Source organism: Kwoniella dendrophila, chromosome 9, assembly GCF_036810415.1.
Source record: "Kwoniella dendrophila CBS 6074 chromosome 9, complete sequence".
NCBI lineage: Eukaryota > Fungi > Basidiomycota > Tremellomycetes > Tremellales > Cryptococcaceae > Kwoniella > Kwoniella dendrophila.
Window position 1 is genome coordinate 1,113,793 of NC_089484.1, and position 25,736 is coordinate 1,139,528.

General features: G+C 38.2%; 9 protein-coding genes across 9 annotated transcripts; 6 read left to right on the forward strand and 3 right to left on the reverse strand.

Annotated features, from left to right (window-relative positions):
• Window positions 1-316: 316 nt before the first annotated feature.
• Window positions 317-3,754, forward strand: L201_006830 (uncharacterized protein; the record flags this gene model as incomplete). Its single annotated transcript, XM_066222546.1, has 1 exon — window positions 317-3,754. One exon carries the CDS (start codon window positions 317-319, stop codon window positions 3,752-3,754), a length of 3,438 nt encoding a protein of 1,145 aa, XP_066078643.1.
• A 290-nt stretch (window positions 3,755-4,044) lies between these two features.
• Window positions 4,045-5,224, reverse strand: L201_006831 (peptidyl-tRNA hydrolase; the record flags this gene model as incomplete). Its single annotated transcript, XM_066222547.1, has 6 exons — window positions 4,045-4,096; window positions 4,180-4,230; window positions 4,403-4,504; window positions 4,581-4,606; window positions 4,733-5,133; window positions 5,203-5,224. The coding sequence occupies 6 exons, from the start codon at window positions 5,222-5,224 to the stop codon at window positions 4,045-4,047; spliced, it is 654 nt and encodes a 217-aa protein (XP_066078644.1).
• Window positions 5,225-5,515: 291 nt separating this feature from the next.
• Window positions 5,516-6,835, forward strand: L201_006832 (uncharacterized protein; the record flags this gene model as incomplete). The annotated part of the gene is made up of 5 exons (XM_066222548.1): window positions 5,516-5,692; window positions 5,833-5,938; window positions 6,093-6,192; window positions 6,334-6,576; window positions 6,721-6,835. 5 exons carry the CDS (start codon window positions 5,516-5,518, stop codon window positions 6,833-6,835), a joined length of 741 nt encoding a protein of 246 aa, XP_066078645.1.
• A 354-nt stretch (window positions 6,836-7,189) lies between these two features.
• Window positions 7,190-9,152, reverse strand: L201_006833 (uncharacterized protein; the record flags this gene model as incomplete). The annotated part of the gene is made up of 5 exons (XM_066222549.1): window positions 7,190-7,421; window positions 7,555-7,730; window positions 7,825-7,990; window positions 8,109-8,431; window positions 8,550-9,152. 5 exons carry the CDS (start codon window positions 9,150-9,152, stop codon window positions 7,190-7,192), a joined length of 1,500 nt encoding a protein of 499 aa, XP_066078646.1.
• Window positions 9,153-9,619: 467 nt separating this feature from the next.
• On the forward strand, window positions 9,620-10,391 carry L201_006834 (uncharacterized protein; the record flags this gene model as incomplete). Its single annotated transcript, XM_066222550.1, has 4 exons — window positions 9,620-9,668; window positions 9,786-10,020; window positions 10,197-10,279; window positions 10,354-10,391. 4 exons carry the CDS (start codon window positions 9,620-9,622, stop codon window positions 10,389-10,391), a joined length of 405 nt encoding a protein of 134 aa, XP_066078647.1.
• Window positions 10,392-10,915: 524 nt separating this feature from the next.
• On the reverse strand, window positions 10,916-12,759 carry L201_006835 (uncharacterized protein; the record flags this gene model as incomplete). The annotated part of the gene is made up of 4 exons (XM_066222551.1): window positions 10,916-11,601; window positions 11,668-12,339; window positions 12,438-12,613; window positions 12,728-12,759. 4 exons carry the CDS (start codon window positions 12,757-12,759, stop codon window positions 10,916-10,918), a joined length of 1,566 nt encoding a protein of 521 aa, XP_066078648.1.
• Window positions 12,760-13,487: 728 nt separating this feature from the next.
• L201_006836 (uncharacterized protein) lies at window positions 13,488-14,193 on the forward strand (the record flags this gene model as incomplete). Its single annotated transcript, XM_066222552.1, has 3 exons — window positions 13,488-13,599; window positions 13,744-13,871; window positions 14,038-14,193. 3 exons carry the CDS (start codon window positions 13,488-13,490, stop codon window positions 14,191-14,193), a joined length of 396 nt encoding a protein of 131 aa, XP_066078649.1.
• A 1,133-nt stretch (window positions 14,194-15,326) lies between these two features.
• On the forward strand, window positions 15,327-17,915 carry L201_006837 (uncharacterized protein; the record flags this gene model as incomplete). Its single annotated transcript, XM_066222553.1, has 5 exons — window positions 15,327-15,631; window positions 15,764-16,065; window positions 16,154-17,093; window positions 17,184-17,342; window positions 17,402-17,915. 5 exons carry the CDS (start codon window positions 15,327-15,329, stop codon window positions 17,913-17,915), a joined length of 2,220 nt encoding a protein of 739 aa, XP_066078650.1.
• A 593-nt stretch (window positions 17,916-18,508) lies between these two features.
• L201_006838 (uncharacterized protein) lies at window positions 18,509-25,642 on the forward strand (the record flags this gene model as incomplete). The annotated part of the gene is made up of 24 exons (XM_066222554.1): window positions 18,509-18,627; window positions 18,771-18,974; window positions 19,117-19,312; window positions 19,453-19,638; window positions 19,722-19,841; window positions 19,904-20,008; window positions 20,073-20,151; window positions 20,217-20,230; window positions 20,288-20,611; window positions 20,679-20,771; window positions 20,843-20,925; window positions 20,978-21,116; window positions 21,177-21,467; window positions 21,530-21,661; window positions 21,718-21,822; window positions 21,882-21,898; window positions 21,958-22,061; window positions 22,119-22,148; window positions 22,211-22,405; window positions 22,474-22,538; window positions 22,593-22,676; window positions 22,730-22,840; window positions 22,902-23,743; window positions 23,806-25,642. The coding sequence occupies 24 exons, from the start codon at window positions 18,509-18,511 to the stop codon at window positions 25,640-25,642; spliced, it is 5,475 nt and encodes a 1,824-aa protein (XP_066078651.1).
• Window positions 25,643-25,736: the final 94 nt, after the last annotated feature.

Consider the following 25,736-nt stretch of genomic DNA (forward strand, 5'->3'; position numbering starts at 1 on the left):
TCCTCTACGAACGCCGTCATAGCCCAGCCTATCTTGATCGATCAGCTGTCGGTGAATCTGGGACAGGACTGGATTCTCAACCTGGCTAGACTTGTACCTACTCTCATTTCAATTGGAAAAGTACTTATCTGCCAGTCACCCACTTTTTGTCTCCTCCTTCGTGGTTTGCCTGCTCATTTTCACCTCTTGGGGCACGGTGTGAGTAAAGTTTGATATTGCTCAACCTCTCTCGGTGCGATTCATCGGAGATTGAATACAGCTAACAATTTGATCGCCTTCACATTGTGTAACCTAGTGCATTCTCCCTTACACAAAGATGATAAATCCCCTCTTGCCCTCAGACCAAACTAGCGGCCTGCCGTATGGTCAACGTTTCACCAATAATCATATACACCTAGAAAAAGAAACAATCTTACATACCACTACCACAGGAATCTCCAACAACCCCCCTGCTCAACAACAGTTAGAGTGGCTAGCGCTGAAAATTCATGCAAACCCTCAACTAGCCGAACTCATCCACCAAGCTAAGCGGGTACAGCAACGACTCATAGAACAGTCTACTCAGCATAACAATTGGGCTGCAATACCTTCTATCGCTGGCATCTTATACGCCAGGTGCTTCACTCGATCCCTTTCTTCCTTGGTGATAGAAAGAGAAGATTTTCATCTTAGAATCGATTCCTGGCGAAGAGCAGTTGCTGAGGCACTTCGTCCCCCAATGTACATCTGGAGCTATCATCAAACAACAGATGCAACGATAATGTACGGGGACTCAGCTCCGCTTGATGCTGTCCCGTCTCCGTGGAGAACAGAAGGAATATCAGCACGATCTCAAGAGACCTTAATGATCACAGGATTACCCCGCCAGCCAACAAGGGCGTATATCATGGATGAGCGGGAGCAAAGCCCTAAGAGAAAGTCAAATAGAAAACCATTCGAAATGCAGAATGAAGGATACACCAAGCCCCTCAGGATTTGCGGGGGAGCTCCTCGTTCTAGAAAACCAAAGAGAATACCGGCATCGAAGGTACCACCTTCCTCTTCCATTCCTGCTCTTTCGACTTCACCTACCCTTGCTGGGCCATCCTCAGAAGGTCTTACTATGACATCTCCAACGGATTCCGTGTACAACCCAAACATTTCCACCGGTCAGCCAATGGGTTCTACAGCCGTTACTCTGCCTGCGCCTTCCTCTGGTACTGATGCCAGTTCAGGGGCTCTGGGACCAACTCAGTTACCTATTCACCTACAAGCCATTTTATCAAACCTGATTCTTAGTCATTTGGCTATGATCAACCCAATGCCTTATCCAAAGTCAGCCCCAGCAATATTCCATCAAGCGGCAGTCGAACAAGTTTTGGCTTACACTGCAAAGTTTGATGGGAATGTGCCGGACCAGTTAGTTTCTGTATATATTAGTGCGATTCGAGCTCAAGGGAAGAAACTAAAAGTACCTAGACATTCCAAATCCGCACCTCAACTTTCTGGATCAAGTGGTGAATCTCCATCCCAGCCAGAAGGGTCCAGTACGGCACTTCAACCGACAAGCTCCCCAATGCTTAAATCACCCAAGTCACCATTGCAAACTACGACAGAGGTAATAACCAGTGGACGGCCGCCAGCTACAACAAGTTCTCGGGCTTGGTCTTGGGACGAGGACTTCACGTCTGACATCGACTTCAATCTGATACCCGCGCCCACTCCAGGACCTATCTCATCCTCACCCAGACAAGTACCATTCGATCTATATCAAGCATGGCCAGAAGCTTTCGAAGGTGCTAATTACGAGATTACGGATGCCCCCACACCATACATGCCAGAGGATTATCAATATGTATTTGATGAAAGCCTTGGTGCACCAACACCGCCGGGTATGCCAACAACGGCATCACTGCAGGGCTCAGCAGAGCCACCACAAAATTCCATTCTAGATTCTGAGCCAGATTGGGGAGCAATCGATGCGCTGCTGCAACCAAATATTCAGCAGCCGGCAATTCCTTCGTCTCCGCCATCCAGCAGTATAGCTGCCACGCAAGATCGCCTCTTGTATGATCTTTCGGATCAGGATTTCGCAGCATGGATTGCAACTCCGTTTCGTCAAGAAGATATTACCGCCGACACCACCTTCCAACCACAAGAAGAATCATCGCCTCTAGAAAAATGGTCTCAAGCTATGACTGGGGAAGAGAATCTTGTTGCTCCTCCGCTTCCGCCTTTAGACCAACCTACAGATATCAGAAATATATCGCCAACATGGAGAGGCGATTTTCCGGATCCAGCCCCGACATCAAGAGAACGCCCATCACCGCTCAGCCCAGCGTTTTCTCAATCCTTAGCTATACCACGGGAAGCTGAAACGGTCACTACAGCACAATCTGGAAAGTATACTATGTCCACATATCAACCTGCACCAGTGGCAATGCCACCTACAATCACTCGAAACCTCGCGCCTTTGCCGGTTGTCCGGACTGCCTCTGCTGGTAGCTCAAAGTCAGAATTACCATCGTCACGAACTTCACTGAGATCGCAAGTCCGTCCATTGACTGGCCCTGGATCAATGCAACATCCACATGAAAGTTCAGCTCCAGGAGCTATGGCTACAAAAGCGATTCCTCTGCACCAAGTGGTACGCCAGCCATTGAGAGGACTTATGATGTTGATGGAACAGCCGGATACTGGACCAGCTTTCAGCATCGTAGAACCTACCCCCCAAGGATCAGTAGGTAGTGATCCCAATTCCAGTCAAGCGACTCCTATGGAAAGCACTCCAAACATGAGCTTAGGTGAAGCTATGCTAAGGTCTAGAAGTTCAGGCGTCAGGAACGAGAGCATTCATCGAGAAATTAGAAGTAGAAGCAGGTCTACGAGTGTGGCACCTGAACAAGATCCTGGAGGAGGTCAGCAATTGACTATACCAGACTCCAGTCGCAAAGGTAGTCGGAAAAGTAAATCAAGAAGCGCATCTTTACCTTCAGCATTTTCATTCCTTCCTGGAAAGATTACTTTACCTAATCCACCTTTCAAATGGAATACCGGACCCCCGCCCAAAAGACCGATCACTGCACCCTTGGATTATGGACCGATACTTGAAAAAGCTTATTCCAATATCGCCCAACTGCAACAGTTTAAAGCTACTCAATTGGAGTTCGCTAAACAAGACGCAAATGCTTGGGCACTTATTTCAAGTTTGACACCACACAATTTTGCTTCGACTCCAATTCCAGCACCTCCCCCACCACCCCCTCAGCAGACTGCACAACAAACACCATCGACGTTTACAAACCCATCATTTACAGGTGGAATGCCTAGCTCATATGGACCAAACGATTTGGCTGATATAGCTGATATCAGACGATATCAATCATCTTCATCTACATTGCCACAACAAGAAGAGATGTCACACGTACCACCATCCTCAACAGCAGAATCATTGTCCTCGAGTGAATTATCAACTATCATCGATAAGACTGGAACGGGATACATTGTCAGAAAACCGGATCAACGAAAAAGGAGTTCTTCGTTGAATGATTTGGGGGATGACGAAGAACCGATTTATTACGATTTTAGTATTGATTCTTCTGGAAAGATCTCAAAACCCAGAAAGATGGAAAATACGGTGACCAATACCGAGGCACAACAAGAAGCAGCAAGTAGCAGTAAAGGGAAGGGGAAGTCGAAAGGAAAGGGAAAAGGGAAAGGGAAAGGGAAAGATCCTGAAGAAGAGGCCGCAAGGAAGAGATACAGACAAGGGTAATATATTGAGCAGATCGATAGCTGAAGTATCATGGTAGTTCGGGCTTGGTAGATTGCTTAGTCGTGTGACTTGTTCTTTGAAACGTCTGAGTTTGTTCGTTAGATTAGTTGAAGTCATTAGATGGTATCGTGACACGTATTTTGTCTTGCCGTAGTTTGTAGATATATTATATCTCATGACCTGTTGCATGTATTACTCAGTTCATTATTGACAAATGATTTCTTCGACCAAAGAACGATTAATCCGAATGAAGTCACCAGCAATGCATATATCGAGATCCACGAGAAACATTATAAGAGCTTGAGTTTTCCTGTGACTGTGTTGATAAGTCTTGCAGGACCGCTAAAGGAGATAGATAGATCGATTAGCCTTTCTAGACATCTCTAGCTTTCATGACAACTGGGACTGTGAGAGAAGAGACTTACGGTCCAATACCGACTACTGTTTTGGAACCTGGAGCGACTTGAGTTCTACCACTATTTGAGTTAATCAAAACAACCATAAGATCAGCATCATTAGGAGATCAACAACTGATATACGGAAAAACGAAGCATGGCAGAAAATGTTGAGAATAGTTGGAAAAGGATCGCTCATTGGGATTGATTGGAAGCCCGATATTTGACGGAACTCGAAAAGTGATGAACTTACGCATCTCTAATGGTTCTAGCACAAAGATTTAATGATCTAGCTTGAGCAGCTAAAATTTCAAGTTCTTCTGTATTTGCACAACGTAATGCTATTTTAGGTTGACTGTAGATGATTTAGCATTGGCATGGATCGCGAGATGACTTAAACGATGGATGATTTGATATAGCTGGTCACTTACCCTTGATTCTGCCATGCTCTGAAAAGCTATCCAAACCGATTTAAAGGAGATTCAGCATATGGTCATATTAATTGCCATGATCCTCCTTTTTGCCTTTCACTTGTGATTGAATACATCAACTACAGGCACATGAATTTTTCTCTCAAACTTACTCTTGGATTAGCTTCTTTTAACGTCAAAGCACAAGCTAAAGTAGCATGTCCAGCTTGAGCAGCAATTTTACCTTTTGTCATTTTTAATTCATCATTTACAACTAAAATTAATTTCATTTCTTCTGAACTACTAAATTTTGTTGCGCCTAGCTCAGATTCTAAAGCAGCTTGTGAATCTTCTTCATCTGATTCTGTATCTGTACCACCGTCTGATCCACTTGCAGATTTTATTGATCTACCTGATACTGAAGATGATGATGATGATTTAACATTTTTTGATTTGGACGAAGCTGAATCGGTTGGTGTTAATAATGATGGATTTGGTCGATTAGATAAGATTGAATTCACTTGATATCCTAATGCAAATGCTATAACTGATATAACGATTGGTGGAAGAAATCCTAATTTACAAAGGGATAGTTAAGCTTATGATCGTTAAGTGGTACTGATGATTTGACAGCAAAGCTTACCGTCCATCCTTATCGAGCTCATCCTTATAGTTATCGTTTGCTATAGAACAAAGCGGACAACAGTTGAGCTATATGGATACAGAATGTTCAAGTGTAATAGCAATCCCTTGACGAGTAGTCAGTTCAACTTTTGGTTGAAGGTAGCCCTCGAGCGATAAATCATGACATCATCATTTTTACAAAGTATGCTCATTCATGTCGGATTTCTAGAAATTGTGGAATAAGTGGTGAAGCTTAGAGTGAGGTTTATAGTTGTTCTACATATCATACCTAGTACTCTTCTCACCAGATTCAAGTAAACTACTAAAGGAAAATGTCCAAAACATCAACAACTCCAACTTATAGTACAGCAGGTACAGTTTCTGCACCAATCGATCTATCAGAGCTAAAAGGTGAACACACAACATTGAATTTAACAAATAGTAGTAAAAATAAAAAATTAGTTAAACCAAATGTTAAAGTGACATTGACTAGTTTGACAGTGAATAATGTAAGTATCACTTTTACCTTTGTATAATTCTCATGCCAATTTAAACGAGTACAGAAGTACTCTTAAACTCGGAAACGAAAATAGAAATATAGCTGACCACACCACAACATCGCTTTATCTTGTCCTCTCAATCTATCTAGTCAGGTACATTAAGAAGAATCAATAGTGTAGTTATACCTATTGTATATTCTGATAAATTTTATAAAGAAGTTAGAGATCCATTGTTAGATGATATAAATAAATTGAGTAAGTCGATGTAACCTCTATTGTAGCTCTTATGGCTATAACCCCCTTTTATCTTTAAATTGTGACCTTTTGATCAAGCACATTGACCTCTATTAGCTGAGTATAACGGAAGAGCATTTACTGATATGTCATCTTATCACTCTTTGACTATTAGTTTACTACGCAGATATACCCGTGGGAGCAATTTGCTGTAAATTTGAGAATCTAGCCAAAGGATCAAAAGAACCACCTACATTAGTGATTTTAACACTTGCGTGAGTCCTCCTCGATGTTTACTTACATATAGGAAAGAACAGCAAGAGAGATGATGACTCAATGATTTAATGATACCGGATAATCAAGATGAATTTGAAAGAAGTGCTGATGAATCGATTTTTCAATACATCAATCAATAGCATCTTAGCGCCATATAGATCATTGAATCTAGGTACATCCTTAATATTATCATCATTAAAATCATGTTTGAACCCAGTGATACCACCACCTCCTGTACCATCAGACAATAAAACAAATACGAGATCTTCTTTAAATGTTGCACCACCTAGACAAAAAGTCAACAGAGCTTTAGCACATGTTCAAGTCGGTAATGATGACGCTAAGAGGTTTTACGAAAGATTAGGTTTTAAAGAATCTGGAATGTAAGTTTTTTTCTTTCCCTTATTTTCTAAAATCGTTCAATCGCCAAATTCCACTCCTCATCCTTGATCATATGGACGCAATAATGCATATCAATAGAAAAGCTGATAATTGTATATTTTACTTCATTTCTTTGAAATGATCAGCGAAGAAAACTATTACTCCAAAGTCGAACCTCACGGTGCAATCATAATGATCTGTGAAGATATTTCAGCTGCTTTAGGTGAAGAATCTCAACAACAACCTAATGGATCTTCGTAAATATATCAGTCTTTACTATTATTGATATTGCTAGGAAGAAGGAAACAAAAAGAGAATTACAACTTTTTGATAGAAATCACTTTGCTGGCTTTTCAGTAGTTCCGGATATGTGCATATATACCTTGCATTAACCATGATATGTGATTTAGATTATTATGTCAATGTGTCAAAATAAATCGAAATCCAATTCATTGTCATTAAAAGCAGCTTTAACTGAATGATTTTCACCATAAACTGTATGAAATCTTGAGTATTGGCTACGACGTTGAAGAAAGTATATGCATACAAGGTGTGAAAAAGCCAGAACAAGAACCAAAATGTCATTTGTGACGTTGCGTCAAAATTTGTGAAAATCTAAAATACTCTTAATCCACCCAAACCACTCAATCCCCCCGATTCACCTTCACCTTCATCATCACCATCAAGTCTACCGATATCAACTTGAACATCTTTTTCAGTTTTTGCACCTGACATACCAACACCACCAAATAATGATGAAAATAATTCATCAATTTGTTCTTCGTGCCATCCATTTGATAATGGTATAGGTACAACGAAATTTTGAGCTTTTTCATGAACGGTATATCTGAGAAGAGGAAATACGAAGTGTTAGTCAGCGATTTTGACTTTTTGATTTCGATCCATTACTTGAATGGGAACTTTTGATAAATTTCACGAGATTTGTCAAGTAGCTGATGTACTTGATCTATATAGCTCACCTCAATTTTCTACCTTTACTACCACCCCTTTCAGCTTCTCTTTTCTTCTTTTTCTCTTTTCTTAAATGTGTTAAATCTGCTATTGGACCTGAACCTGATCTAGATTCAATGACTTGTCTAAGTAAAGATCTATAACTTGATTCTTCGGATTCCATTAATGTTTTTTCAGAGTCCCTCTAATTATGGTTAAGTATCGAGAAAGGAGATCGGGCAAAATGATCAGCTTGATTCATTTCACATAAAAATACGGATAGATTCATGTGTACTCACCTTACTAGCTAAACCAACTTCAATAGCTTCCACTACGCCTCCAGAACCATTCTTAACGCTTTGTAAGAATTTACTTCCACCTGCTTGTTTTGAGCCTAATTGTAAAGATGCAGCTTGAATCTTACTTGACCATTTGTTCAAAATTGGCAACATTTCGTTGTGATTACTATTGGATATAACGATATCAAGGTTAGCGGAAGTACATACAGTATTTCAGATGACTTTACACTTGAATAAATCAAGACTTGATTTCCTAATTGAGATCGTTGATACAACAAACTTACTAATCACTTATTTTAAGACTCTGTTCAGCACTTTGTTTCCAATAAGTTTCTTCATCAAATTCATCTCTTTTTCTTTTCTTATTGTCACTATCCAAATTCAATTTGATTTGATCTTCTGAAGAATTAGGTAATAATAGATTCTCTCTTATTGTGAATAAATTTTCATTTAATTCACTTAATGATTTTAATAATTCATTTTTCTTAGTTTGAATTTCACCTTCAGGATCTAAAGGATAATGATCAATTGATTTTGGTAATGTATTTGATGAAGTTAATGCTTTTTGAAATGTTATTCGTAATGTTAATAATGATTCGAATAATGCCTATTTTCGAGGTATATCATAGTTAGTATAATGATTGTTTATATGAGCCAAACGATTGTGAAGAATTCTGTTTGTGAGTGATGATAGAAACCGAATAAAATGATCTGAATAAACTCACTTTTTGTCGTCTGATTCCAACACCCTTTTCGATATCTTTAGCTCTTGAATCTCGTAAAGAAGCCATGGGATCAAGTGTTTTTGATGACGATGATTTGCTTTTTGGTGCCACCTCTTCCTCTTCCTCTTCGTCTTCTTCGTCCTCGTCTTCCTCTTCTTCATCCTCATCTTCCTCGTCATCATCTAATTCCTCATCCTCATCTTCGTCATCCTCATCCTCATCTTCGTCATCCTCATCATCATCATCGTCGTCATCTTCGTCCTCTTCATCACTATCTTCAACGTTACCAAAAGCCATTCCACCTTCCGCTTCTTCCTCTTCAGAATCATCATCTTCAAAAATCTTTTGTCTACCAACTTTTTCACCTTGGTATTTGATACCTCTTAATGTACCACCCGAATTCTCATCTCCCTGCTCATCGTCAAGTAACTTAGATCTCAATTTTGATGGACCAACATCTAAATAATGTTCTTTACCTTCATTAGGATTCTCTTTTTCTATTATAGGTAATGAATCTAATGATGTGTAAGCTGATTCAGGATCCAAAGTTTTGGTATTTGATGAAGATGATAGTTTCTTCAATTGTTCTGCTAAGGATGACATGTTGAAGAAACGTCGCTACTAGTAATTCAGATGCTTGATAATTGCTTGTCCTTTGCTTAGATAGTCTAAAGTAATATGATATTAATCGTCTCTTTTAATGATGATATGAGATGAGAATATCGACTGTCAAATGTCGCTTTGGTTTGAACGGACCACCTCCATCTTGATAATTTTGAACTTTTTTCAACGATTACATAATATTGCCTAATGGGGTAATTTTTACTATGTAACGCGTTTATGGGTAAGTTATTAATGTTGTTGTTGATATCTAAACTGCGCCGACTTTGCAAAGATCATGATCCTCATCATCAACGTGTGCTTTCTATTCTGCTTTTACTCATATCCTCATACCACAAGACAATATATATCATCAATCAACATTGACTTCTGCAGACTATTGCTCACGACCTTTCCCTCTACAAATTCAACTTATCTTCTCATAGACCAGCTTTCGAGATTTTGGCACAATGTTCTTTCATCTTTCAGCTTTGAGTGTGTTTCTGATAATCGCATTTTGTAAGTTTTGACCGTAGACCTAAACCAAACCACTTCAAATCTGTCATCAGCATGAAAATTCTAGCCATCAAATCTTTACTTTACATGTAATATAGCTAATTTTCATTTCTCATGTAGTGGTAGTATATTATCGTTCAAGAATCTTACCAATCCTATCAAGATATTTACCTACATCAATTGTAGCTAGATTTACAAATTATGAACCATTAAGAAATTTTAGTTTTTCAGAACAAGCTTCAGCAGGTATGACTTCAAGTAATTTTGATTTAGAATCAAATAATTTAGGTGAAGGCTCAAGTGAATCAAGGTTAGGTTTAGATGAAAATGGTGTTGAAGAAGTTAGAAGAATTATGTGAGTTACAAGTGTTCATTCAATATTATATTCATTCACTACTATCCGTTGCATATTCAATCTACTGAAAAAGGGAAATATCATATGTCATACATACCCTTTCTCATATGATTTCCGTCTAACTATATTACTTTATCATGAATCGTACTCTTATTGATAATCGCTACAATCAATAGGGCAATTGAGAAATGTACTTTTGATCAAGCACGTTTAATTAGACATAATAGGATTTTAGCTAAGAATGGAATTGCCCCTGACGGTGAGTATTGGATCAGCTCGTGCACTATCCGTGAGAGACAAAAAGCTGAACCATCACTTCTTACTTCATGATAGGTACACCACTTGACAGTAAAGCGATTACAAGGCTTTAGATTGTTTTCTACTCATGAAAATGCGAAATCCGAAAACAAAGGATACTGTTTTATTATGTGGGCTATAGCATGGACACCCTTTAACACTATCGTCGGGACATCAAAACATGGAAGTTGGGGAAGATCGATACTGCGAGAAGACAAGACATCACCCATTGTACCTGTGGCAGGGCTTTCCAAGCCAAAGAACACCAAATTCTTCTCGCATTTGAATCGCAAAGTTATCGACCTTTTAATTCCTTGATCAAAATCTCTTGTTACAATCTCACTCCATCTCGCTAGATTGGCTCCGTATATTACCATAATTGAATTTCACGCTTGTATAGCTTCTCTCAACACAACTTATCTATTATTGTATGAATTGCATTTTTCGTTTTATGTATCTGTTACAGACATGCTGTTTGAGAAGATCTATCAAAAGTTACATGCTCTACAAGACACAAAGGGGAGGAAGAGGTTATCCCATTGTACCCATATGTAACAACGAAATTCGAGGTGATAAAGCAGGAGAAACTGATAGCAAACTATGCTCCGTATAGATATTCGAAGAAAGTAGGTTTATCTTCCCAACTCTTCCTAATTCCATTGACTTGTCCATTGGATGATATGCTTCCAAAGGCCACCTGATTACTTCTGGTTTGTGATATCAAATTCCTATTTGAAGGTAAAGGTAAATCACCTAAATCGGAACCGAAATCACTCCATTCATCAATTGGTTTTACTGATTGTGACTGTGTTGGTAAGATGAAACTATCATTTAATAGAGAATAATCTGAATTATTACTTGCTTCAGAAGAAGCGTATGCTGAAGACGTAGTTGATAAATTTGATATTGTTCTTTGTAATGGTATTGTTGCTTCTTCTACTTCCGCATTTCTTATACTCAGATTTGACATTGCTTGGGGTAAAGAAGTTATAGTTTCGTCTCCAACACCTTCTAGGGAATATCCTTCATGATCATTATCATGATCATCTTCACCTTTTTCAGTGGCTGTATCACTGTCATCTTCATTGTCCGAAGAAGAAGCAGATGATGATGATGCTGATGTCAATGCTCCTGCTGATTCAGGTCCAGATTGTGAAGATAATTCTGATGTTTCAGGTGTCATTAAATGATTGGTGTTCGAAGGTATTCTAGGTTTGATTATGGTTGGTTTTGTTATATGTGTTAATCTAATTGATTCACCTGATATGGTCTGATATTGTTCACCTATTATGTCATTTTCAAAAGGTCAGCAGGAAACATGTCTTATAAAAGCCAGAAAGAGATACTCACTCCATGAGAGTAATTCATAATACCTAGCTAACAGATGAACGACTAACCTATCGAAATTATCTACTATATACCAACTTAGATGAATAGGTGATCTCGATATTTCCAATATCGACGATAACTGGTTGTTATCTTTAGATTTAGGTAAACCAGGTAATAAACCCGTTATTTGATGCTGAGGTGGTAGTCTTCTTGACGAATTTGTATGTTGTGATGATGAACCACTAGAGTTACTTGATGAGTTTGATTCGGTTGAAGTGACAGATGAAAGTTCGATAGGGGTATCATCGATAATTTTCCAATTTAATCCATGATCATTTACTTCTTGTTGATAAGATAAAAAATCATTGTTGTTATCACCAATTAACCAATTCCTTAAATTACTTTCAACTTTATTAACTAAAATTTCAACTCTTCTACCTGAATTATTACCACGTTTCCTTAATAATGATCTAACACCTTTTAATGATAAATTGAAATTCCCATTAATTGAATCATTTGATCCTGAATTCTTTTCAGGTAATATACTTGATGGTATCAATTCTTTCCTTGATAATGTATTATCACTAAATGATGGTGTCGTTATTGAATTCAAAGGTCTAGATTGTAATGGTACACTAGGATAATAATCTGATTTTAATGGTTGTTGTATATATGGATTTGAAGTGAATTGAGCTTTATATGAGGAGATTTTGATTTAGCTGATTTATAGATCATTATATCCGAAAGGAAACATCCCTCAATGACATAGCTAATGAATGACAAACACTCACCATTATCTAATCTTCTTATTACCCTTTTACCTTTACCATTGAATTTACCTTCAATTTTAGGTATAGATTTAGCTTCACGTCTAGCTTGTAATTTTTCTCTTTGTTGTACATTATAAGCTTCAACTTGTCTTTGTGAAGTATTTACTGGATTTTGAAGTATAGCTGGAAGTCGAAGTCTATTATACAGATGTGAATCGTATTAACACTTGATCCCGTTGAGTGAAAAAAGTTGGTGGCAAATCATCACGATTTTTGGTTACATTCGTAGTCTAATAAACAGAAATACTCACGGAGCTGGTGCTGAAGTATCTACTGCTGACATTTTGAGCGTCTCTGTGTTACTGTTGTTAATGGTGCGTTTGATCCACGGGATGACCGCTGATGCAGAAGAGTAAATGTTTCTTATCTTCAGACAGATCACAAAAGCACAAAAGGCCTCTGATCTTATCGGTTCCGGTTCACGGTTATCTACTCGTGATCGATGACTTCCTCCACTATCACTCGTGTGCCTGAAAGAGACTGTATCGTATCAGGGTGATCAAGCTTGCGGGCGCCTAGTCATGCTCAACTTGGTCACTTAACCGAACGATGATGTGAGGATGAGGGAGGGTCTTGGTGTCGTGAAGATGTTATTGCTAATTCCATGTTGGATTTGAGGAGATATATAATGACCAGTGTTTAGCTTGATATACAGATCGCAAAAACTTTATCAGTCGTCGTAGGCAGTAAGAAATATTCAACTTCAATCTTCATAGCAGGGAATCATACAAACAATATGGCAGTCGGTCTGAAAAGTGCGTATCCTTATTCCACTTTGCTTCCTTTGTATATATCGTTGATCAAAAGAAGTTTTGACATGAACATGAGCTAATTGATTCATTCCTTAATCAACTCGTATTTATCCACCATCATTCATGTATGCTTCGCTTTTTATACGTCTTTCATACCAATGAAATCATATATGGGATCAATGGAAACTGCCTTCTACCGATAACCATGCCTTCTTTCCTCTCAACTATCAATCAACTCATTAATTTCACGGTTGAAATTATGATACAAAACCAAATAGCTGTTATACTATTATCTTTTGTCTTGGCCGCTGGATTCTTACTAGTCATTCTGAGTTGCGCTCTATGGGCAAATTGGTTACCTTTATTAGTCGGTGAGTAAATCAATTTTAGCTATCCCCTCGATTTACCTGAAGATCCACTATATATAAGATTGAATTGAAGATGATCACCATTCGCACCAAGTTATGTGGAAATCACCAAAAACTAGAAAGCTAAAAAGCTGATATTTCGTATAGCCCTTACATTCGTATTAGCGCCTTTACCTAATTCGATATGTGCGAGATGTTCAAGAGCAGATGATTTAAGTCCAGAATACAATTCTGCATATGTTGATTTCGGTAGATTCTTGACTGGTATGCTTATTGTGAGTATTATGTCTATGTCATTTCGATGGATGGATCAACAATTCCATTTCCCCTCTCATACAACATATGTGTAAAATCGAGTTATCATTCCCTCGTTTGTCCTGCAATATATGCCATGAAATCCACGATTGTATGCTAATTGATAATGTTGTCTTGTCTCTATAGACAACCGGCTTATCATTACCTGTACTTTTAGCACATTCAAAACTTATTCAACCTGCAGCATGTTGGATGTCAATAGCGGGTGGTGGTTTAGTTTACGGTACGATTTTAGTTTATTCAGGTTGGTTTGGTGGTAGTTCAGATGATGAAGGATGGTAGTTCAAGATTAGATCTGGCTCAAGCTATAAAACCTATCATCTGTCATAGCTGGGACACATTCTATGTTTCATAGCTGATCAACAGACAGGAATTTAGTACAGGTCTAATCAAGTGCTATGATTGGTTGAACGTAGTAGAAAGTTTGTATGCAGTTTTCACAATCTTCCACTTGTTTCAGTCGATTGTCAACTATCAGGGCAACAAGTCTAAGCTAGTAAGCGATCAAGGCTGTTTCATGTCGTGTAAGATTACAGTGCTTGGCGATAATATCGAGTACTATGCTATCCTTCAAGTCGAGCCGCAGCTATGTAAAAGGTCTCTTTCATATCAGGAATACAAAGGAATGTTAAGGAGAGTACGCCACCCCCACTCTTTCACTTTCGCGTTTCGCAAAAAAGCTTGGCTCGTGATCAAGGCTTTTTTCGAGATGTATGTTTACATAGGAATGTTGAGATAAATCTCTGTGAAAAGCTATTAAACATGCTCATTACATTCTCTATCGATTCTTTCTTGCCATCCAACAAATCCATAGCTCCCTAATAGTATATTTATATAGACTTCCCAAATAGAAACCAGGCTGAAAGAATTGATATATATTGATTTTTCAGGAACGTTTATTTTGTTTTCCTTCAACTGCGTTTTACCCAACTGATATTTCAAACTGCGCCAACTATATTATTATTGCTGCTATAACTTATATATCATCGCCTCATTCTTCAACAGATTTTTACCTCCTTTTTTTTATACTCACTTCAGCATCATTACCTAAATCTTTATCAAGTCTTATTATTTTACTCAGCTCACCATTTTTAACTGTTCATCTTCAACATCGCATCGACGCGTTCGTACAGGTCTATCCGACAAATCAAAATAAAACAACAATAAAAATATAATAGCCGAATAGTTGCACCGCTAAACAAGCAGAAAAGAAAGAAAGCACTGCTTTGAGATATCTTCAGATGGAACCTTGAATATTAGTCAACCAGGTATAGATAATATTGCCACACTAATTGGCTAGAATAGTATACATGATCGACTGGGTGTAACAATCTCATTATTGCGCATTTTACTTAATAAAGACTGGCTGGCTCTGAAGTAACGTGAACTAGACGAAAACGTTCATTCGAATTACAATGGTCACTACGCAACATTTCTTGGCTGTATTTTCATTACTCTCAATAACGTTGACAACAGCAATACTACCTCAGAATGAAGGATTTATCCCAAGATTACCATCCTCGCAAGGCAGTCTTCAAGCCATACATGGAAGACATGCTAGAACAGCACAAGCACATAAAAGGGTTCCGAGTGTTGGTATAAGTGGTATCAACATAGATTTACATGAAAGCTTGATTAGCAGAGGTGTAAACCTGGCGGGTAAGGAGAAAAGAGCAGTGGATGTTAACGGTACAGAAGTAAATTTAGGTTCTGCTCAAAAGTAAGTGGAAATACCAACACCTCAACCAGAGATATAACCCTTCATAACCCTTTACTACTTGTTAATACATCACGCACAGTGAAGATTAAGGGATATAAAACGCTGATACCGAACCGTTCTCATCTCTGATAGTACTTTCGTTGTACCGGTCTCAATAGGTTCACCACCATCAATATATCCCTTACAGCTAGATTTAGCTTCATCGGATTTATTAGTAGCTTCGACATTATGTACAACGAATTCATGTCCGACTTCGTTAGGTCCAAATGTCAATGCTTATTATGATATTTCAAAAGGATCAACAGGATTTGAAGCAGTCAATGGAAATCAAACTTATTGGAATTCAAGTTATGCTGATGGCACGGTAGCTTCAGGTATTATAGTTAGAGAAACTGTTACTCTGGGTGAAGTTGTTTTACAAGGGCAGATCATGGGTAAGTTATCTTTCCTATTTTCTACCTAACCCCATTTCTGATTCTATGAGTTGACTGTTAATATCACTCTACGATTGCATTCTAATAGGCTTCATCAATTCAACAAATCTTACGTTATCTCAACAGAAAATATCTGGTATATTAGGTTTGGGTTTCCCAAGGTTATCTGCTTTATCACATATTTTACTTGAATCGGAACATGAAAATTCCTCCTCGAATCCAATCTCCTCTTCCTCTCCACCTTCTTCGGCTCCTTCTTCCGCCTCTGCTAGTAGTTCAGGTTCATCATCAATTTCAAAAGCCACTCCTACATACTATCCGCCTATACTAGAAAACCTCGTCAGAACACCTCATATACCTTATCCTGTATTCGCTTTAGCACTTGCTCCTCCACATAGCAATGCAAGCGCGACTTCAAGTTCGTCTTCAGCTACTTCAACTAGTACATCCAGATATCAATTCAAGATTGGTTCACTTACTCTAGGTGGTGTTTCAAACCATTATATATCGGATAAAGTTGGATCAGGGAGAACTATAGATGATATTGAGTGGCACGATGTTATACCGTTTGGCAAAGCTAAATCATTCTCCAACGATTCTTCAGGAGCTCTATCGAGAACTATGACTGTTTCCTCCAGCCCTACTGCAACCTCCGCTCCTGCTTCTTCCTCTTCGCAATCTGCTACTTCTTCAACTTTATCAAGTGGAAACAGTAGAAAAAGGTCTACCGAAAACCAATTGAACAAATCACCTTCGGATTTAAATGAGTTGGGCGAAGAAGAATATCTATTCTGGGCATTAGAACTGAAAAATTTATCTTTAAATGGTACGGATATACCTTTGAATTCAAGTTATGAAAAAATCGGATTACCTTCAATAGCTTTACTGGATATTGGTTTTAATGGTATCTCAGGGCCACAACAAGATGTCATTAGACTGTTTAACAAAATCCCAGATGCAAGACAAGTTTCAGAAGGTCAATGGGTCGTTCCTTGTAATACTAGAATGACAATTGGGTTCTCTTTTGGGTGAGTTGAGCTCTCTTTGTGCGAGATTGCGCCAACTGTTCAAAGAGAACAAACGAAAGGATGATAGCTGACGGTAAATTACAAATGTAGTGGTCGATACGTACAATTACAACCTTCTGACTGGATATCAACACAGATTGATTCTTCGTCATTTTGTTTGGCTTGGCCGATTGCAGCTCCTTCTACAGGTGATGGAATGGATTGGCAACTTGGTACGCCTTTCTTGAAGAAAGTATACAGCATTTTCAGGTTAGTTGCCAAACATTCATTCGCCTACTGCATTGCATCAGCTAATATATACTTCTCAGCTACGGTATAAATGGTGTACAAGCACCTTTAGTCGGATTCCTACCTTTAGAAGATGACCCATCTTTGACAACGAGCTCAATATCTGGCTCTTCATCTCCCTCTGCATCTTCAACAACTGCAACTACAGCATTTGATCCTAATTCACCTACCCCAACGACAATATCAGATTTATCATTGACTACAACTATAAAAACCATCTTACCTAATCAATTGATACCTGATCCAACATATACAACACCGACTTATGTATATTCAACAGTATTGCCCCCAGGTCAAACTCAGTATTTGGGTTTAGCGAATAGTTCAGTTTATACAGTGGACAAAGTGCCAATTATCAGTTTAGATAGTGCAGCTACTTCAAGAATTGCAAGTATGGCTGGAGGTGGTCAACAAGGTGGTTCAGCAGCTGGAAGTGGCGCAACAAGTGATGCATCACAATTGGTTTCTGCTGGATCTTTAGGACTACTCTTCGCTTTTGTATCTATGAGTACAATTTTGAGTGTCGCCTATTAGTTCTGCATATATCCCGACCAATCTTAAGAAGGGGGAAGGAACAACACGGATAATTTCGATAACCTTTTGTATCAAAATATTTAGCATTTAATTCTCTTCTCACAAAGCATGAATAATGGACTTTTAACATATTCGATAGAGTTCATGTATACCTGTATTTATATCATGTTTATGCATTCTTGATATTGCATATTTTTGCCAGAAATAACAAGAGCTTGTAAGGAAGAGACTAGAGGCATATAATTTACTATGAATGTCATATTTACTGTTGAACCCCATGGGGGAGAATATTGAATCTCAATCGGATCCGAGGAAATCAGAAATCAGAAATCAGAAATATGCTCGCAAGGCAAAGTTGTGATCAAACTTATGTTAATTCGTCCTTTTAATCCTGTTTCTACCCAAGTCCAGTCTGCCCATCTTGAACGATCATCGCTGTAACTGTAGGATCAAGAAGCAGTGATCAAGGGATAGGTTTCTTCAACTGATCAATTCTGGTTATAGTCACCTGGATCATATATAAGTAACCGGTTCTTCAATCGAGTCTTCAAAGGCCTTACCTATCAAACCAATTCATAGTTTGATCAGTGAAAATGTCCATTCAAAGACATTTATCAAGTTTTTTCTCTGATCAATCATCATCTTCACCTACGGCAACTACGTCGACAGATAAGGAATGGGAAGAATTACTAAAACAATGGCAATCTATCCAGTGAGTTTACAATTACAATTACAATCACTACACATCGTTTCTTCATGTCTTGCTTGTTATCGTAAAACCCAAAGGAGTTTATTGAGGTGCCGATGAATCAAGCTGATCAAAGAAAAATTCATCTAATTTCCTTTATACTATAGTCCATCCATCAATTCTTCGGAAGATGAAAAAGCTGAACCTGTCTTCGGAACTATAACATGGCCAAGTTTATTAGATTATTTACCTTCGACTGAGAATGCTGGACCATCAACACTGCGCCAATCCCAACTCGACAACGATGCTGATAAGAAGCTATCAGTGAAGAGACAGAATGGTAATTCGGACTTGGTAACGAGGATTCAAAGGTTAGTTCAGTTTTTCCTATTCTATTATTACCAATTGCGAAACCTCTATACGAGAACATACAAAGAGCATCTATCAATAATGTCTCATCAGTACTATACTGACTTGACCTGACCTATTTGATTTGTTTGATTGGTATATCAGTCATTTACCCGTTCAAAGTGCATTCAATTCTCTAACTCAACTTTTATCAAGTAAAAAATCAAATGATGAAATACAATCTGAATTAATCGAAATTATGGGTTTTGAAGGTAATGGATTAGAATTGGTTGAAGAGATTTTAAAAACTGGTAATCGAGATATTATCGTTGATGAACTTGGTTCTGGAGGTGCTACGAGCGTGAGTGTGAGAATTTAACTTTGTTTTCCATGATGATACCCCCCTTATGAAAAAATGGCATGAAGATAGTGAGGAAAAATTTGAAAAATGTCAAGTATCGTCAGATCATTTAAGCTGATCTGGCTATCTTCAATCTGTAGAATTTACAATCACAATCTTCGCCTACCTACCTACCGTCAAATAGAATGTCAGTAAAAGCAGGTAAAGGTAAAGAAAGGAAACAACAAATTAATATATCAGATGTTATTGGTTCTGCCGAAGATATAGAAAGGAGAATTCAAGAACAACTTGAAAGGCCAAAAGCTATGTTCTCGGAAGATGGTCCTGTGAGTTGAAGAATGCTTATTCGAATTTACTCAATTGCTCCATTCTAAAATATACCAATTAATGCTAATGGTATTGATAACAGCGTGTGTTTGAACAAGAACTCTTACCGCATGTATATAACGCAACAGGCTCAAAAGCTGTCAATACCTCTTATGGGGGTAAAATGGCTTTACCGATGGGTACACAAAGGCATATTAATGATGTGAGTGAATTGTGTCCTGGTATATACTGTATATGAAAGCTGATCCATTTCTTCATCATTAGACTTTTGAAGAAGTCACTGTACCGCCATCTAATCCTGTCCCAATGAAAAGAAATGAAAGACCAATCAAGATTGCAGAATTACCACCACTTGCTAGAGGATGTTTTGTAAGTAGCAGCTGGATGAGGCATCCCCTTCTCGCAGGCTGGCTGACAAAAAAGCGATTTTCAGAAATATGTTGAACTTAACAGAATGCAAAGTATAGTTCAACCAACGGCTATGAATACTAACGAAAACATGCTTGTTTGTGGTGAGTATTACGAGTCACACTTGCTCATGTGAATATGGATGCTAACCCCATGGACCTCTTTACAGCTCCAACCGGTGCCGTACGTATTGCTAATACATGAACAATTTTATCGGAGGCAGCTAATTGAATTTTATAGGGTAAAACGGACGTGGCTATCATGTCAATTATTAGGGTACTTTCTCAACATGTTATATCAGGACCTTCTACTCATCCATCAGGCTTCAACTTGAATAGAGATGCTTTCAAGATCATTTACGTAGCTCCAATGAAAGCTCTAGCAGCTGAAATTGTAGCTAAATTTGGTAAAAGATTAGCGTGGTTAAATGTAAAAGTTAGAGAATTAACTGGTGATATGCAAATGACCCGTCAAGAAATCAACGAGACTCAAATCATCGTTACTACACCAGAAAAATGGGATGTGGTGACTAGAAAGCCTACTGGAGAGGGTGAATTAGCTTCGGTAAGCATAGTCAAGCTAAGATTTGTATAAACATATGAAAGTAGCTGAGATGCTGGATTGTTTACAGAAAGTCAAACTCCTCATTATTGATGAAGTGCATTTGTTGAATGAAGATAGAGGTGCTGTTATCGAGACCATCGTAGCGAGAACCTTGAGACAGGTAAGGTTAGACGTTGCGTTTCCTTTTATTAATCTCATATAAGCTAACTGTCATTATATCACTTTGGATAGGTGGAGTCCAGTCAATCGTTGATTCGTATAGTTGGTCTAAGTGCTACTTTACCGAATTATATCGATGTTAGCGACTTCTTAAGGTAAGCTATAATTCCCTCTTCAACGAAAACTCGTAGCTGACCTTCCGAGCAGAGTAAATCGTTATCAAGGACTTTTCTTCTTCGACGCGTCCTTCAGACCTGTCCCTTTAGAGCAACATTTCATTGGTGTTTCAGGTAAACCTAGATCTCAGATATCAGCAAGAAACATGGATCGAGTTGTGTTCGATAAGGTTAGACATTCACAGTAGTTTTACATGCACAAGGCTTGACTGATTCACGTTCCTTTTCAGGTATCTGAACTGGTACAAGCTGGACATCAAGTTATGGTCTTTGTGCATGCCAGAAAGGAAACAGTTAAAACCGCTCAGAAATTGAAAGAAATGGCAATTGAAGAAGGAGTATCTACATTTTTCGAAACCATTGATCACCCTAAATATGGATTATACAAAAGGGATGTAGGTACAAGTCGAAATAGAGAAATGAAAGAATTGTTTGATGGTGGTTTTGGTATACATCATGCTGGTATGCTGAGAACCGATAGAAATATGATGGAAAGGATGTTTGAAGATAATGCTATCAATGTGAGCTCTATCACACGGATATATAATTTTCGAAAAAGCTTATCAATGAAGTCGATTCTCAGGTCTTGTGCTGTACTTCGACTTTGGCATGGGGTGTAAATTTACCAGCGCATGCTGTTATCATCAAAGGTACTCAAGTATATGATAGTAATAAAGGTTCTTTCATGGATTTATCTGTTCTTGACGTTCTCCAGGTAAGTTGCTGTAACGAAATTGATGACAATCGAAGCTTACCTCTTTTATCCCGCAGATTTTCGGGCGAGCTGGTCGTCCGGGGTATGAGACGAGTGGTGTTGGGTATATCTGTACAACACAGGATAAACTGGACCATTACCTGCATACGATCATGGCTCAGGTAAGCTGCAAGCTCTTCTCAGAACAGGATTACCAGTGCTGATTGTGCGATCAATGTAGCATCCAATCGAGTCTAAGTGAGTGGTCTATTTTACCGACTATTTAGTTGTCATGCTTTTTCTAACCGTCTTCGCAGATTCATTCCCGGTATGGTAGATTCGCTTAATGCGGAGATCTCGCTTGGTACAATTGCCAATGTATCGGAAGCTATACAATGGTTAGGTTATACATATCTATTCGGTAAGTGATGACCATCTAGATGCTATCTTTACCACAGCTAATACTTGTTTTTTACAGTTCGAATGCGAAAGGAGCCTTTCATATATGGTCAGTAACACATCATTCCACATTGATGAACGATCAACTGATGGTCGAATGTCGGATCTCAGGAATGCCTCATGATGTCACGAAAGACGACCCTCAATTGGGGAACAAACGAAACGAGCTCATCTCCCAGGCTGCTCGATTACTTCAAGCTGCTAAGATGATCAGATACGACGAGATCTCAAATACCTTCGGTATATCTGATCTGGGTAGAATAGCTGCCAAATACTATTTGAGATATCAGACTATTGAGATATTCAGTAAGTCAGATTGCAGGAATTATGACGTAGTGTTAACGCATCGTAATGAATATTGACAACTCCTTTAGATACCAAATTCAATCCTCGTATGAGTAATGCGGATTTGTTCCAAATGCTTTGCGAGGCTACCGAGGTGAGCTATCTGGTGTTATTCAAACCATCTGCGTTAGCTGACAGCTTGGCACAGTTTGACCAAATACAATTGCGGGAGAATGAGGTAGAAGAGCTTGAAGCTATCAATAAGAGTGATTTGATTCCTTTGGAAGTGGCCGTAAGTCTGCTGTTACCTTTGGTCAATCACATAAGCTGATTGGTACTTTTTAGGGCGGTGCTACCGACAAAAGGGGAAAGGTCAATATTCTGCTTCAAGCGCATGTTTCCAAAATTTACATCGAGGATTTCGCTTTGGTTTCTGATGCGGCATACGTGGCTCAGGTGAGCTTGGAGACTATTGGCGTAAAATTTGACAGAGCTGACTATCCTTGATTCCGACCAGAACGCTGCCCGTATCATTCGAGCTCTACTGGAAATTGCTCTCAGTCGAAATTGGGCAAATTGCGCTTACCTCCTGGTTGAATTGAGTAAATGTATCGAACAAAGACAATGGGTATATGATCACGGTTTGGCTCAGCTCAACGTCCTACACAGAGACACCCTTCACAAGCTCAATCAGCATACAACGGACGATATGACAATAGCGGATTTTAGACACATGTCAGCTGCAGAATTAGGTGAATTCATTCACATGAACGAAAAACATGGTCAAGCTGTTTTAGATGCTGCCAACATGTTTCCAACTATCAATATGACTTACAAACTCCGACCAATCAGCCATGACTTGCTACAAATAAGTGTCAAAGTAGAACCTCAATTCAAGTGGAATAACAAGGTATCAGGTGGGAGTGAACCATTTTACGTTTGGGCGCAAGACGAAGAAGGCTTAAAGATATATCAATGGAGAAGTGTTAGAGTTCAACCTACAACCTCACTTATTGAGATAGATTTCATCTTACCTTTCGACGAAGCTTTACCAACGTCAATCTCGATTGTATCAATATCCGATAGGTGGTTATGGTCTCATGAGCAAATCACCATACACCTTTCCGACATCGTTATGCCTGATCAAGCTCCTCATCATACGGAACTACTAGACATACCATTTTTACGTATTTCATGCTTCAATGATCCAGCTCTCGAATCAGCTTATCGAAATACCATAACAACCTTGAATAGTATACAAAGTCAAGCTTTCTGGACTATGTACCATACTAGCGTCAACGCACTGATAGCTGCACCTGTTGGTAGTGGTAAATCATTCTTGGGAGAGGTTGCTATCTGGTAAGCTTACTCTTCAACGTTGTTTGCGAAGGAATGGAAGGATCTGATACTTGATTTGGCAGGAATGCGTTCCGTCATAACTCGGAAGCACAGGTCTTAGTACTTGTACCACATCATCACAATGTACAGGAAACAGTAGCGCGACTTCGATCAATATGTCCAAGGGGCAAAAATATCGATATTCACCCTCTCGCCAGTCCATCAGACTTCGCTCGACTTTCCGCTCCAAGAGGAGTCATCGGAGTAACCACACCTTACGCCTTACTGAATAATGACAAGATCGATGACACACTCACCTCTACACGATTGGGACTATACGTCTTGGAGGATTTGCATCTACTTGATGAAATGTACGAATTGGGTGTAGCCAAAATACTATCCTTTGCTCGTGCCGCCAGAACACGAATAGTGGGAATATCATCTTCGCTCGAAGATCCATCATCACTCGCTACTTGGCTTGGATTAGATACTATAACACCCATAATTGACAACTCATCTTCAGATATGATACCTTTCCAACCTCCTGCTTTATACAGTTTCACGCCAGCTAATCGAGGTAATCCAATATCTGTGTCAATCAAACCATTCAATATACCCCATGGACCAACTTTGATGAGATCAATGATCAAGCCAACATACGATATTTTGAAATCAAATTTGACTTCTTCCGAAGGATCGTCAGCTATAATTTTCGTTCCATCTAAACAATCATGTATAAATATGTCGAATGATTTAGTTAAACAATCAGGAACTGAAATGGATTTGAATGGATTTTTGACTACACCAAGAGAACATTTAGAAGGATTATTACAGCAGAAATTGAAAGATTCTAATTTATATGAACCTATATTACATGGTATAGGTTATATACATCAAAATTCAAATTCAACAGATTTATCTCTAGTTTTAGAATTGTTCGCTAATGGTATAATCAAGGTATTAATGGTAACAAGAAACCTATGTTGGAATTTACCTGTTAAATCAAATTTAGTTTTAGTGTTATCAACTCAATACATCAAATTAATACCAATCCCAAATAAAACTATAACTATAAAAGAAAAGAATGGATCAAAAGTCCAAAAAGAAACATTTGAAAGGAAAATTATAAATTATTCAAATCAAGAATTAATTAAAATGATGTCTTTTGCTTCTTTAAATGCTTCTCCATTAAATACACAATTAACAAATAAAATGTTTATAATGTGTCAAAATGAACAACAAATTCTGATTTCAAGAATATTATCGAATGGTTTAACTCTAGAATCAAATTTACCCAATTTGTTAAATGGTCAATTTTCAGCTTCTATTGATGATAACATTGGTAATGGTAATAGTGGTAAATCAAGAGAATATGAAAAGTTGAAAGATATATTTAAAAACAAATTATTGAAACAATCTAAAGAATTAATGTCTTCTGCATTATCATTTAATAATAATAATAATAATGACGATAATAGTAAGAATGAATTAGAAAGAAAAAAGAAAAAACAAGATTTGATTGATTTATTAAATAATTATACATATCTATCAACTAGAATTTCAAAAAATCCAAGTTATTATGATTTATTGAAAGATAAAGAACATCAAATTGAATCGATAAGTAGATGGATAGATAATTGGTTTGATATTATTAATCCTCAACAACAGAACAATCATCTTACTTCGAATAAAGTGAAAGGTAAGAAAAAACAAGTAAATGGAGATGCAGAAGGTATCCAAGAGAACGGTATCAATGGTGATAATCATGAAGACGTTGAGGGAGACGAAGATGATGATGAGATGGACATAAACGATGATAGTGTAGCTGTAGTTGGTGATGAAGTGAATGGAGATGCTGGTGAGGATGTTGGAGAGAATGATGGTGAAACTTTCGAGAAACATGGTAAAGAAGTAGAATAAGTAGAAATCTGCATTGCATCGCATTGTACATATCGCGGCATGGCATTCATGCACTATTGTGCATATTTACTAACCATCGTGAAGATAGCATGAG